The 13,609-nt window shown below is 42.0% G+C and overlaps 1 protein-coding gene across 2 annotated transcripts in view; it reads left to right on the top strand.

The window, feature by feature from the left end:
* Positions 1-1,122: 1,122 nt before the first annotated feature.
* rif1 (replication timing regulatory factor 1) overlaps positions 1,123-13,609 on the top strand; it is a 32,346-nt gene continuing 19,859 nt past the window's right edge. Inside the window, exons 1-12 of one of the 2 annotated variants that reach the window (XM_017421166.3) lie at positions 1,123-1,364; positions 2,653-2,790; positions 2,878-2,956; positions 6,043-6,139; positions 6,234-6,364; positions 6,466-6,560; positions 7,169-7,358; positions 9,030-9,122; positions 10,706-10,844; positions 10,949-11,100; positions 11,180-11,294; positions 11,389-11,568. In XM_017421166.3, the coding sequence (XP_017276655.1) occupies positions 2,675-2,790; positions 2,878-2,956; positions 6,043-6,139; positions 6,234-6,364; positions 6,466-6,560; positions 7,169-7,358; positions 9,030-9,122; positions 10,706-10,844; positions 10,949-11,100; positions 11,180-11,294; positions 11,389-11,568 (1,387 nt within the window). In that variant the 5' untranslated portion in view covers positions 1,123-1,364; positions 2,653-2,674. The remainder of the gene's footprint in view (positions 1,365-2,652; positions 2,791-2,877; positions 2,957-6,042; positions 6,140-6,233; positions 6,365-6,465; positions 6,561-7,168; positions 7,359-9,029; positions 9,123-10,705; positions 10,845-10,948; positions 11,101-11,179; positions 11,295-11,388; positions 11,569-13,609) is intronic. The other variant, XM_017421167.3, reaches the window with a different exon arrangement.

Genomic DNA, 13,609 nt, shown 5'->3' with positions numbered 1-13,609 from the left:
TAAAATAAAACACTGTTTAATCCATGAGACTCATATAGGCCTTCACTATGAATTAATATGAACTTGTGTTAAAGCTACAATAGCTGTCAAAATATGTGATTTCTTAGTGTTTTAAAATTGAATTTTTATGCTTCTAACACAATTTCTGCATGATTAAATGATTGTTTGGGGGTCAATATAACTCAAACTCATCAGGGTTTTCCTAAAAATTATTCCTTGCTTTGTTTACAACTAAATTAGGCATACAGTTACAGAAATTCTCCTGTTAGAGTTCAGAATATTTCAGCACAGGTCATTTCATCTGATCTTAGCCCCAACTTCTGCTTTAAAGCTCTCCGACACTCGATTTCCTCCCCAGAATGACTCTACTCCCGTCGACTCTTGCTCTCACAGCTTTTAGTCACCGTTTCTTTTCAGAAGAAGAGAGGAGAACATTCTCCCTCTGGCTTTGTTTAGATCTCGGATTATTTTACCAGCTCAATATCCGTCGCGCTCCAAGACTGACTCGTTTGAATGTAAACAAATGACTCGTAATTGTTGGCAACAAAACATGACTCTAGTCATTTCTCTCATTTATTACAAATCATGTGTTAGAATGATGAGAATTTGGCCTGTAATTTTATCATAGATGATAAACATGTAAACATTGGTGGTGATACTATTTTGTAACCTCAGTGAAGGTTTGTGCTCTCAGAGTGCTTCTAGTTTTCTAAATGAAACTATTCACTTTAAAAGCAAAAGCCTCAAAACCACAAATGATAGATTTTCATGTCATTGTAGACATTCATTTGTCAATAAAACAAACAAACAAACAAACAAACATTTGATTTTAGTTTGTAAAGTTTTGTTCTCAAATTAATGCTTTGATTGAAATTTGTTTTTGTTTGACTGACTTATTAAAAGGCAAAAAATACTGTTTGCTGGGATTAGTCCAAGTATTAGTACCACTTGGGGAAGAAATTAGGAGCAATTAATTTTTTTATATTTGTTTGTTTGTTTTAAATTTTGAAACAAAGTGAAGATATTATTGACAGAAAAAGTGTCAATATATTCGTGTTGCTGTGTCTGTTTATGGGCCGGTTTAGTGTTAGTCGGCGCGGCGGTCCCGGAAGTGACGCAGCGGGGTCAAAGGTAACTTCGTACGCCTGTGTAATAGTTTGGCGCCAGCAGATTTCGCGGGGTGCGGTTCATTGAGCGGCGCAGCAGAAGCAGCGAGCACCTCAAGTCGGAAAAGTGGCCGCTTCGTAAGGCTTGCGGAGCACGGAGGTGTTCGAGCGAGCGAGCCGCGGAGGACAGAAGCGGGTCCCGGCGTTGATGGTGTCCGGGGGGGAGGGAGGCAGGAGTTTTTGACGTGTGTTCCGCAGGTGAGCGGTAATGTTTGTTTTCCTGCTGCTGGTCGTGTTGAACCCCTGGCCGGCCCGTAGCAGCTCCACATTGTGTGCTGAAAACGCTCGTCCCGTATTAGCGCCTCCTCGGTGTGTGATACAAACTTTGGTCAACACGCAGCCCGCTGCTAGCGAGGCTAACTCTGGAAGCTAAGTTAGCTTCTGCGTCCTGGAAACAACAAAACGCTCGTTTTTTGTTGCTTTCTTATTGCTCCGCACTGGCGGGTTAAGGTCAAATCAGACGTGTGGTTACATGAGGTCCGCACGCTTTTGTATTTATATCCACCTGAGGTTGTGCTTTCCGCATGGGCTGTGACGCAGCTGCACACACGTCTCTGGTGTGAACCTGCTTCTGTCTGATGGCATGCTAAAATAACCCTGCAAGCTGCTGCTTTCACAAGCAATCTGAAGCTCAACCTAAAACATGTTGGTGTAAGACTAAATAAACACAAAGCTGTAGTTTGCAACAAAGACAGTGCTCACTTAGAAGTCTAGATATGGAAGGAATCTAAAGAGCACATCTACTTAGATTGATCTTTAAAGTAAGGCTATTTTACTGAACTTAATTTAATGCTATTTTCAGAGGTGTCTCGGGTGATTTCCCCCCACTGCAGGGCTGCACATTGCATTGCAAATTTATCATCCTGGCAATGTTAGTATCACAAAGACTGCAACAAATCACAGGCTGTTATATTCCAAGGATGGTCTGCATGGTAATCAGTGTTTCCCCTAAGCCTGTGGCCTTGGAGAGGGGAGGTTTATCACGATTGGCTGGTTGTTTGGGAACCCTGTTCTCCACTAAATATGCCTGCTGTTGTTGCCATGTCCACCCTTTCTTTTCATTGCTTCCCACATCATGGAGGCTGTGACCCTTGGAGAAAAAAATCTATTTGTTGAGAGACAAAGTTGACAGAGTTGTTTTCTAGATGTGTGTCAAGACGCCATGCTGTTCTTGCGTTACAAATTTCTAGAAATGAACATTTGTGAGGACCGAAGCATGGTCCGAGACCACAATAGAGTCATATTTACAGTCTAAAATTGACTAAAGCAGCCTGCTATCCCACTAAAACAAATATTGCAAGTGAAAGTACAGGGAATATGCGATAGAAAGGATTTTAGGTTGTTGTCGGGGATTTTAAACACTGGTACCCGGGGAAGAAATTTTGTTGTCATGTTTTTAACTACTATTAGTTTGATCGAATTCCCGGCCTGTTCTCTGTATAGTTTCTCATTGTTCTTATTTTCCAACATGTCCGTTCTTCTCCAGGGTCTGAAGGAGGTGAGTAAAGATGATGGCGACTGCAGGACCTTCCAACATGGCTGCCTTCCTGCCTCTGTTGGAGACTCTGGAAGACGGCACAGCTGGACAGTCTGAGCAGATAGACGCCTACCTGACCATTGCCAAGTGAGTTCCCAGTCCTGTCCGTCGCAGGACAAGAGACGGCCTCTGGGATATAAGAAAAGAAAGAATTTCTTGTGTTTTGCTTTCCAGTCGCCTCAGTGGAGAGGAAGGCCGGCAGTTTCTCCCAGCAGTTGAAAAGGATTTTTCTCGATTTGGTAAAGCCATATTGGTGAGTCTTGAGCTAAATGCGCCCACAAGTCGTGACATTAAGCACCGTATGCTGCTCGACCTTAAAGAAAGTCAGTGACATACAACGCCAGTTCCAAAAAAGTGTAACTTGACGGCAGAAACGCATTTTAAAAAAAAGATGAGCACACACACAGAGGCAGTCACATGATTTCTGGCCTTTCATGGTGGTGGGTAACTAAAAGGTGACCAGTCAAAGATTAGAAATTGACCAGAAAGTGAGCTACTGATAGACAGGAATAAAAATAAATTTATAGCTACAAGATCAAAAAGCGGCCCAACGTTTTACAGATATTTTCCCCTCTTTGTTAAACATTACGGTTGAAACTGTTCAGGTATTCATATTGTCATGGTTTGGTGCAGATGTTTGGGGTGGGTACAGTCAGTCACAGGTGATCACTGCTCCTGGAGTGAGCAGGCATTTTATTTAACTGCATTTTGCTAAAAGCCTTCACAGTAAAAAAAACTAAAACAAAAGCAGACAAAGACACTATCTAAACACTCTAAATCAGACGAGGCATGAGTGGGTTCAGAATGACACACAGAAGCTCGAAGACCTGCCTGTTTGAGTCAAATCAGCTGTGTGGAAAAGCCCTGTGGGCCCCCGCGATGACAGGCGGCTGCAGCGTGGGGAAACGAGCAGTCCATGTATGGCATGCTGTCCAGTCAAAGTCTTCATATATACACAGAAGGTACTCTTGGTCTGGTATAAAAGAATTCTTGTGCAAATCTTAAAGCTGAGAGAGGGCTAACAATAATAAAGAGACAAATGGGAGCAATAAGGAGCAGTGAGAAACAGTAAGTGATGAGTCACGTTATTTATGTTGTTATAACTGCCCTCATATGACAGCAATATGTAATTAAAATGTAGTGCACTTTGAGATGAGGTTGATGTTTGTGTTTTAGTTGGTCCTAATTTTGTTTTGCCATCAGTCTGACTGTGTCCAGGAAGAAGCTGTTACGGAAGTGTGTGTGTGTGTGTGTGAATAAACTGTCTCAAGATGTGTGCTGATAGTTTGTGTTTGAGAAGGGTGTGACCTGAATGGCTGCTGTCTTTGATATTGTTTTGTGCTCTTTTCTGATAGCGTTGAGTGAATATGAAGTCCATTAATGGAAGATCAGTCCTAATAACTCTCTGGAAAGCATTCCTTTCTGTCTGGGTGGTATTTCTGTACCAGAGAGTGATGCCAGTAGTGAGGATGCTCTCCTCCAGTCCTTTTGTAGGTCTGAGTGAGGAGGCAACTGCTCGCTCCTGCCTTCCTGAGCAGCCTAATGAAGCAGAGCAGCTGCTGGGCTTTTTTTCCACTATGGCTATGGTAATTATGGACCAACTCTGGGACAGTGTTACACAATGTTACAAGTCCAAAATCTAATTGCAGGTGGAAGTCAGGACCCTAAGGCAGAGCTATAATCCAGGAAAAGGATCCTGGCGCAGGTTCTCCTGTCCAGGTGCTGCAGAGCATGGTGGAGGGCCATGGTCACTGTGAATTGTAGAGAATCAATGGTGTCAGGATCCACAGAGTCGATGTGTGTCAGCACCAGCTTTTTCAAGCGCTTCACAGTTACTAGTCTGATACGCCACAGTCCTGAAGTCACTCAAGGTCTGGTTTCTTGGGAATCAGAATGACGGATGCTTTAAAAATGCTTTTATATTTCTTAAGAACTGGTTGTAGAGGTTTGTGTACATTCCTGCTAGTTGTTCAGTGCAAAATACCACTCTATTTCCTGACTTAAAACCTTCCTGCCTTTGACTTAATTTTCATGCATACATCTACATTAATCCAGGGCTTTTGGTTAGGGAAGACGTTTAACGTGCCTGATTATAGGCATCATTTTCTAACGCTAGTTCTCAACTGTCTGACAAGCTAGGTTTAAGTGTTTAACATTTTAATTTCATGTTTTCGTATCAGGACATGTTATTCAGTTCTGCTGGTTTTTATTTAGCATCAAATCGAGGTCAAATTAACTGAAGCAAACATTCCTTGTGTTTTGTTTTGTTTTATTAACTTATATTTTTGTAATGTTTCTTTAATCCAATATGATTCTAGAGTTTATCAAACTTGTTCTTTGAATTCTGGCTTGTAGGTCATTGTTTAGAGCTGGGGTGGCCAACCTTGGTCCTCGAGGGCCACCATGCTGCATGTTTTACTTGTTTCTCTGCTCCAAGACACCTGATTTGAATCAATGGCTGATTAACAGGCTTCTGCAGAACATGAAGAGGTGATTTAACCACTAAATCCGGTGTGTTGGAGCAGAGAAACACATAAAACATGAAGGATAGTGGCTCTTCAGGACCAGGGTTGGCCACCCCTACAGAGTACCATTTGACTTTTATTTTATACTGAAGTTACCAGTTGAGGAAACCTGCCTTGCTGCTACCTTAGACCCTCCACACTTGTAAGAGTGCGTTGTATTTCGGTCTCTGCTTCTGCTTTTGCGCAGCGAAGTCTCAATTGAAATTGTGGGGGCAGTGTTGCGCAGTGTAGTCCCCATGTGACCAGCAAAAATAACAAAGAAGATGACAACAAAAAATGGAACACGTTGAAGATGGGCTGTTCGAATGTATACAGAATTACAAATATATCTATGATGTCTCGCCTCAGTATAACCGAGGAATAATTCTCCATCCACATAACGGCCATACGGACCATCGCTGTCTACTGTTGCTTGTTTTTGTCTCTTTCTGAGAATGTGTTTTATCATGATCTTCTCTACCACTGTGGCCATGTTTGTTATCGTCTGAAACTGACCTCAGGACTCTGGAATGAGCCCTGCACTGCACTCCAGTAGATGTATTGCTTAACAACCTTGCTAATGTAAAGCACATATTTGGAAATATGTGATGTTTGAAATGGACATGCCCATTTACGGACATAAAGTAGCATAAATAGGCTTGTATGCATACCATTACACCCCAATTGAACAGATACTGTATTATAATGTATCACTAAAGGTTAATCAGTGTATTGCTGTTACATCATATCTTATTACCTGTACGGTACGCCCTGTGTGTGTTATGATGGGGCAGCCTTAAAGCCTAATGATGATTGTGTGTCATGTCGTTTTCAGGTACACTTGACCAGTCCGAGTGCAGAGTTGAGTCAGGCTGCTTTACAAGCTTTAGGGTTCTGTGTCTATCATTCTCACGTCGTTGCTGGAGTCCCTGGTAGGTGATTTTTATTATTTTTTTATTTTACCCATAAATCATCACTTCAGAGTCTGTAGCTGCAGCTCAGTGTTAATCCGCACTGTTTCTTCAGAGGTCTTTGCAGCCCAGATACTGTCAACACTTTGCTCCTTGGTGATGAAAGCGACTGATAAGAACACCTGCACTCGAGCATTGTGGGTCATCTCCAAGCAGAACTTTCCTGCTTGCATAGTTGCCAAAAACGTGAGCATCAGCGGCTGTTTGATATGCAGAATACTATAAATCTCGTTGCCCAGCTGTGGCGATTTATTTATTTAATTTCTTTTGTGTGTTGTTTTGCTCAGGTGCCGGCTGTACTAAGTGCTCTTGAGAGTGTGTGGAACAGAGAGGACATCCAGTCTGCAGTGATGGAACATGAAGCTCTGAACGTTGTCATCAGGTAGAACCTTGTTCCCGAAGCCTTTAAATTCAGTTTGTATACCTTTTAGACAAATAAGGCCATCACTGACAGTAAACGCAGTTAAACCATTTTTGCATGCTATTATTATAGAATCATTGTATAAAATTGCTCTAAAAAGGTTTTGATATTAAAAAATAAATAAATAAAACACCCCATTTTGTACCATCATTGTCACACTCTTGTAAAATATAATCCCATGAGCTTTGAAAATTTTAAAACACCTGTGCTGTTTAAGTTTTCACTAAATGCAGTGTTGGTCTGTGTATTGCTGTTCTTACTCTTTGCCACCAGGGTGCACTGCTGTGGTAGGGAAGAAAATACAGAGTAAATATATGGGATAAAATAATAAAACGAACTTTCAGCAGTTGCTTGAATAAAATTTTAGTTTAAGCAAGCAATTCACTCAGCAGTTTAATCCATCTTTAATTTTGGATTCTTTAAACAAACTACACTCCAGCAGGAATGGACAAATTTTCATTTAATTAGAAATGTCTTTGTTTGTGAAGCTTTGATCATTGTTGTTGGGTAGAATCTTGTTCCTGCACGGTTCCTGAAGGCGATATGTTGTGATCATTAACCCTCCGCAGGATGTTGGAACAGGTGCCAACTGAGATGGGTGACGGAGCAGTGACGTGGGCGAAGCTGGTGGTCCCGCTGGTGGTGCACTCTGCCTCTAAGGTGCGACTGCGCGCCGCGGCAGCCTTGGAGATGGGCATTCCTCTGCTGCTGGCCAAACAGACAGAGGTGTCTGCCGTCATTGAACCAATGATGTCCTCAGTGAGTTTCTTTCTGTCAGTATGTGTTTATAATGTAGTGTAGCAGTTCACGAACATGTCAGGCAGTAGGACAGTGAGCAGCTTCTGTAGCCTCTACAGCAGTGGTCCCCAACCTTTTTATCTCCATGGACCGGTTCATTATCAGACATTATTTTCACCGACCGGCCTTTAAAGGGGTGGCGGATAAATACAACAAAATAAAATGAGACGACCGGCATGAAAGCGGCGTATTTTTTTAAAACAAAATAAACGTAAATCCAACGTGTCCTCGCAGCTTTGTTAGCTGCGTCCTGGCATTGCGTTATCAACATGAACAACAGCCTCTCCTCCCTTAATGTTCTCTGGTCAATATGGTGATGTTTAAACTTTAAAATAAGAGACACCACAAATATAAAGTGCACAAAGAATACAACTCACCATAACTCTGAATCAGTGGGAACCCTGAGCCCGCTTCTCAGTAATGAGACGTCCCATCTAGGGCTTCCAGAGACGTTTGGTTTTTACTCATTTTGCTGCTTGTGGGTTTGTTTTTAGCGGTAACGTATCATGTGACCTAGATGAGCGTTCTGACATGCATCAAGAGCGAGTCATAGACGGATGTAGTGGAGAGAATCTGGTCAGTTTTTCAAAATAAATGTAATAAATGACTCCAAAAATTAAAAAAAAATGGAAATACTGTAAGTTAATTATTCTTCCTCTGCAACCCTGTACCAAATGACCCACAGACTGGTACCGGTCCGCTGCCCGTAGGTTGGGGACCTCTGCTCTACAGGACAACTACGTGTTAATTTGTTTGAGTTGAAAGGGAAGGAGTCGATCAAGCTTTGAAATGGAGGCAAATTCTTTGTCATGAAAATAATGAGAAACACACAGAAGTTTCACTCTAATGTCCTGAGTTTCCACAACTCAGCACATCACAGTGACAGCCTGACATTTTATCTGTTATTTCTTGTTTTCTGCTGTAATTTTAAGTCGAAATGTTTAATGTTTGAATTTTCTTTTTTGACCTCTAATAAAATGTTTTCATTAGAAATCATCAAAAAAATTATTGATTCAAAAGGAAGACAGGAATGAATGTCTTTTAAATCAATCTAGTTAATTGTTCTGACCAGAAAAATTACAAGTTCAGCTTCTTGTTGTTTCATTCATAAGATGTCTTGTCTGAGAACAAGCTATAGAACAAACCTCGAACTTCACTTGAACGTGTAAAATAAACAGTATATCTGAGACAGTTCTCTTTTTTCCCCCTCAGAATCAGCATGCTACTTATATTGTTTTTTAAATAAAACTTCTCCGGTAAACAAATAAACCTTTTACATTTGAGTGGATTCAGTATAGCAGCATTAGATCAACACAATCTTGTTTCTGTGATTAGAAAGAAATCTGTAAACACAAAAAAAGGCCACACTATCTTTAGTGACTTTAAATCCAGTGTGGTTGTTGGTACCAGACGGGCTGGTCTGAGTATTTCAGAATCTGCTGATCTACTGGGACTTTAAAGAGAGAATATCCAGTTGCGTGGAAAAATCCATGAATACTCAAAGTATTTTATTAACATGACTGATTTGAGAAATGTTACAGATCTGCTACAGAGTTTACGGGATTAGTGATTTTCTGACTTTGAATCAAACTAAAGTCAGCCGTGGTGTAATAAACTGTGTTTGTCCCACAGAAACTGATCCCAGAACTGCAGAAGCTTTTCATGTCGAAGAACGAAACGTACGTCTTGAAGCTCTGGCCGCTGTTCGTAAAGCTGCTTGGGAAGGTAACAATGTTTGCACGACTGAAAGCATATTAACGATGTTACACAGACTGAAAGCATATTAACGATGTTACACAGACAGGCCTTTTCTCTGCTTATTCTACACACATTCAGTAAAATCACAACGCTGGCTCAGCTCACTGTAAATTCACAAATGTCTTAATTTAGATGAATCTGCCATTCAAGTCCCAGGCTGAACTTTTACTCAAACTGCTGTTATAAATATAAATTATGTACACTCTGGCATCATTTGCATCGCCTCCGTTTCAGTTTGCAGTACAATTTTATTACTGTTTTACAACTATATATTTCTTTTACAGAGTTCATTGTTTTATGATGTTCTTATTTTTGAACTTTAAGTTCATCTTGTAGATATTATTTGATCTTCTGCCTTTTTTCACATTTATATTTGTCTGTTGCTGTGACAAACCACTTTCACTCAGGGGATCAATAAAATATCTTTCTACTTTTTGAGCTCATTTACTGTAAGCTCATTTTTTTAAAAAGAGACCTGACAGTACTGCGTAGTTAACACAAATAACCAATCATATGGCAGCAACTCGAGGCCTTTAGGCATGCAGACGTGGTGAAGACGACTCGCTGAAGTTCAAACCGGGCGTCAGAATGAGGAAAACAGTAGATGTGTGTGGTTGTTGGTGTCAGATGGGTTGGTCTGAGTATTTCAGAAACTGCTGATCTGCTGGGGTTTTAACACACAACCATGTCTAGGGGTTGTAGAAAATGGTCTGGAAAAAAAATCCAGTGAGCAACATTTGTATGGGGGGTAAAGTCATTTTAATGTCAAAGGAAAATGGGCAGAATGGTGTGAGATGACAGAAAGGCAACAGCAGCTCAAATAATCCCTCGTTCCAACCAACGTCTACAGAAAATCATCTCTGAACTCACAACACGTCCGATCTTCAAGCAGATGAGCCACAGCAGCAGAAGAACACACCGGGTGCCACTCCTGTCAGCTATGAACAGGAAACGGAGGCTACAGTTCACACAGGCTCACCAAGAACTGGACAATAAAAAAAAAAAAATCTGAAAAGTATTGCCTTCCCTGATAGGTTTGGATTCACTGAACTCCACTGATCTCCACGGTTACCGGATACTTGGGAGATGGGAACGGGAGACTCACAACACTGGTGTGCAGCTGACAAATCTGCAACAATTGCATTTTTATTATTTTTTTAACTTAGTGGACAGGAGTATCACCCGGAGTGGTCTTCTGCTGCTGTAGGAGGACTGATTTTCAAGATTGACCCATTTTAGACAAGCAACATGACAGAGAGGTAGTTACAACAGTATAATGTCATAAAATCAAAGTTATAATAAATAATGGAAATATTTTGTAGGTAATAATTCAGAATTGTTAGAGCTGCATGCCTACATCTCGTTGATTATTTCTAGAACACCCTAGAGTAAATACTCCTCCTCTGAGATCATTTCAGACTCAGCCTTTGTCTCAACTAAAGGTAGCAGCTGATTGTCACAGAGGGCAGAATGAGAATCGGACATGCTTGTTTGGGAAAAATGGGAGACATTATCAATGAGAACTTTCTGTATGTATATTTCCTGCACAGCTGCTCCACAGGGGGGGTCCCTTCATCAACTCTCTGCTGCATCTGGAGGAACTGGGTTTCCGCAGCTCCTCTCCCACCATTAAGAAGATCGCCTTCATTGCCTGGAAGAGTCTCATCGATAACTTTGCTCTCAATCCAGGTGAGCTCATCTGTCCTAGGCGAACCCCCTCCCCCACCCCCCACTCCCTGAACTCTTTACATGTAGTCGTTCGGACATGAGAGCCACGTTTGAAATTCTTCCAGACATCCTGTGCAGCGCCAAGCGTATAAAGCTCCTCATGCAGCCGCTCATATCCATCCATGTCAGGGCAGAAGCCCTGCTGCTAACCAAGGTGGAGGTGTGGTGGTACCTGGCGGTGCAGCTGGGACCTAACCTATTCTCCAACTTTGATCAGGTCAGGCCTGTTTCAACAGATCTACACGGGTCATATAAATAGGAGTATTTATGACTCTGGAGTGTCTGTCCCTCTGCAGGTTTCTGTGCCTCTTCTCCAGTCCACCATTGGCTCCGACTCTTCCTCCTCTGTCCCAAATACTCCGTCTCGAGTCAGTCAAAACGGAGCTGTTGCACCCAGCACACCAAAGTCTGGTAAGGCCCCTCTTCCTGCTGCAGTTCTCTATAAACAAACCCCCACCAACACGGCACTTTGGAGAGATTTTAATCTTTTTTTTTTTCTCTTCAGCAGGCAACTCAAGCCTCAACAGCTCGGCCGTCACCTCTCGGATGAGCTTGAATTCCAGTATGCATGTCTCTCCCAGCTTCTCTTCCATCCAGCTGCTGGGCCTGGAGATGCTGCTTCACTACTTCCAGGGACCGGAGGTGGTTGCTTCTGCAGCGAAGCATAAACTCATCCTAAATCTGGGTGGGTCTGAGCCACACATCAGCTGTGTGTACATTCTGATTTATTTTTTTTTAATCTTGCATGTTGTTGAGCACTTTCACATGAAGATTCTGACAGCTTTGTTTCTCTGAAGATGAGATTCAGCAGTGTTGGTGGGTTTGTTTGGATTTTACTGTCTGCAGATGTATACAGACAGTATTGGTCAGGAGGCTGGCTCGCCTCCAGATGCATGAATGTGTACACAGTAAATGGTAAATGGACTGTACTTACAGCCAACCAGGCTACTCAAAGCGCTTTACAACACAGTCTGTGCCCTCATTTCCACATCCACACTTACATTCATACAGCACTCTACTACATCTCAACAGAGCTAATCTGAATGAATCATTCAGTGCTTTAAACTCCATTCATACACCGATGGGACACATCAGAGGCAGTGAGGAGTTCAGTGTCTTGCCCAGGGACACTTCAACATGTGACTATTCCCAGGAATTGAACCTCCAACTCTCATTGGAGGATGGCTGCTCTAACCACTGATCCACAACTGCCCCCAAATCAAAAATAAATCCTCCTGTTTTACCTTTTATAATTCTCTGAGTTTTCTGCTTAGTTTTAGGGCTGTCCAGTTAGTCAGATTTCTAGTTTTAGCTTCAATTTTTGGTCCAAATGGTCACAAAACAGTATAATCGAGGAAAAAAATATTATTAAAGATATTTTATGAGAATGCTTTCTTCTTGTTTCACCTCCTGAATGAGCTGCAAACAGCTGTTTACAGGACTGGAGTTAGTTGTGGATTCTCTAACAAGTTTTACTTGAAATTACATCAGGAACAGGAAAAGTTCTTAAGATTCTCTAGACCAGAGGTCGGCAACCCAAAATGTTGAAAGAGCCATATTGGACCAAAAAAACAAATATGTCTGGAGCCGCAAAAAATTAAAAGCCTTATATAAGTCTTATAATGAAGGCAACACATGTTGTATGTATCTATATTAGCTATATTAGCCTATCAGATAGGCTAATATAGCTAATATATCTGCTTCGGGGTCGGGCCAGCCGGCCGGCCCTGCTTCATGGGTGGAGCAAGCTTAGCTCCTGTTCACTCATTGGTCGTGGGTGTGACCTGATGCAAGCATAAAGAGCGAAGGTAGGAATATAAACACCAGCGTTAGCTTACCCTGCAACGTTTCTGCCGTCTGTCCCCCAGCTGAAGGCGCTGTAAAGCCTGAAATCTCCGGCGGATAACAGCTGTCCTACTCCGGCAACAATCTCAGCATCCAGATCATTTCTTCCACTGCGCCTCTCTTCCTGAAGTCTAGTGCTTCTTTTGTTTACACAACTCGCGCTAAGTTTCGGTAGGGCCCCCCCCGCGCCGCGGCCCCGCCCCCCGCAACACGAGGAGGCGTTCCTCTGCCACCGACCAAACTGGCCGGTGTAAACACGATGCATTCTTTATCGAGCCGAGCCAAGTAGAGCGGGACTTCTGAATTAGGGCCCGTGTAAAAGAGGCATATATTAAAACAAACTATATTTCTCTCCCCCATCTTTTTCCATTTTCAAACATTTTTGAAAAAGCTCCAGGGAGCTGCTAGGGCAGCGCCAAAGAGCCGCATGCGGCTCTAGAGCCGCGGGTTGCCGACCCCCGGTCTAGACACACTGGTGCAGATAAACCTTTCAGTTAAATTCACCTCCACAGAATTTAGGGGCGCCCAAATTTCTAACAGCTCCTTTACAGTCATGGTCATAAGTTTAAAGAATGAGATGAGCATTGTTGTTTTACAAAGTTTGTGGTTTCAGTGTTTTTAGATCTTTGTCAGCTGTTTCCATGGTGTACTGAAGTATAATTACAATCATTTCATACGTTTCGAATGCTTTTAGTGAAAATGACATCAGGTTTATGCCAAAATTCAATATTTTTCAGAGTAGTTCAGGTTAGTTGTTCTTATTTGTTAGCTTAAGAGAATTAATGACTTGTTGAAGTGTCTGAAAATATAGAAAAAGGATCATCAGATGCACATCAATGTGGCATTTACAACATCAGCAGAGTCAGTTCCAAAGTTAGAAG

Source organism: Kryptolebias marmoratus, linkage group LG6 (assembly GCF_001649575.2).
Source record: "Kryptolebias marmoratus isolate JLee-2015 linkage group LG6, ASM164957v2, whole genome shotgun sequence".
In the NCBI taxonomy this organism is placed as follows: Eukaryota; Metazoa; Chordata; class Actinopteri; order Cyprinodontiformes; family Rivulidae; genus Kryptolebias; species Kryptolebias marmoratus.
Note: the sequence above shows the minus strand (reverse complement) of the source record. Positions and strands in the feature narration are given on the sequence as shown.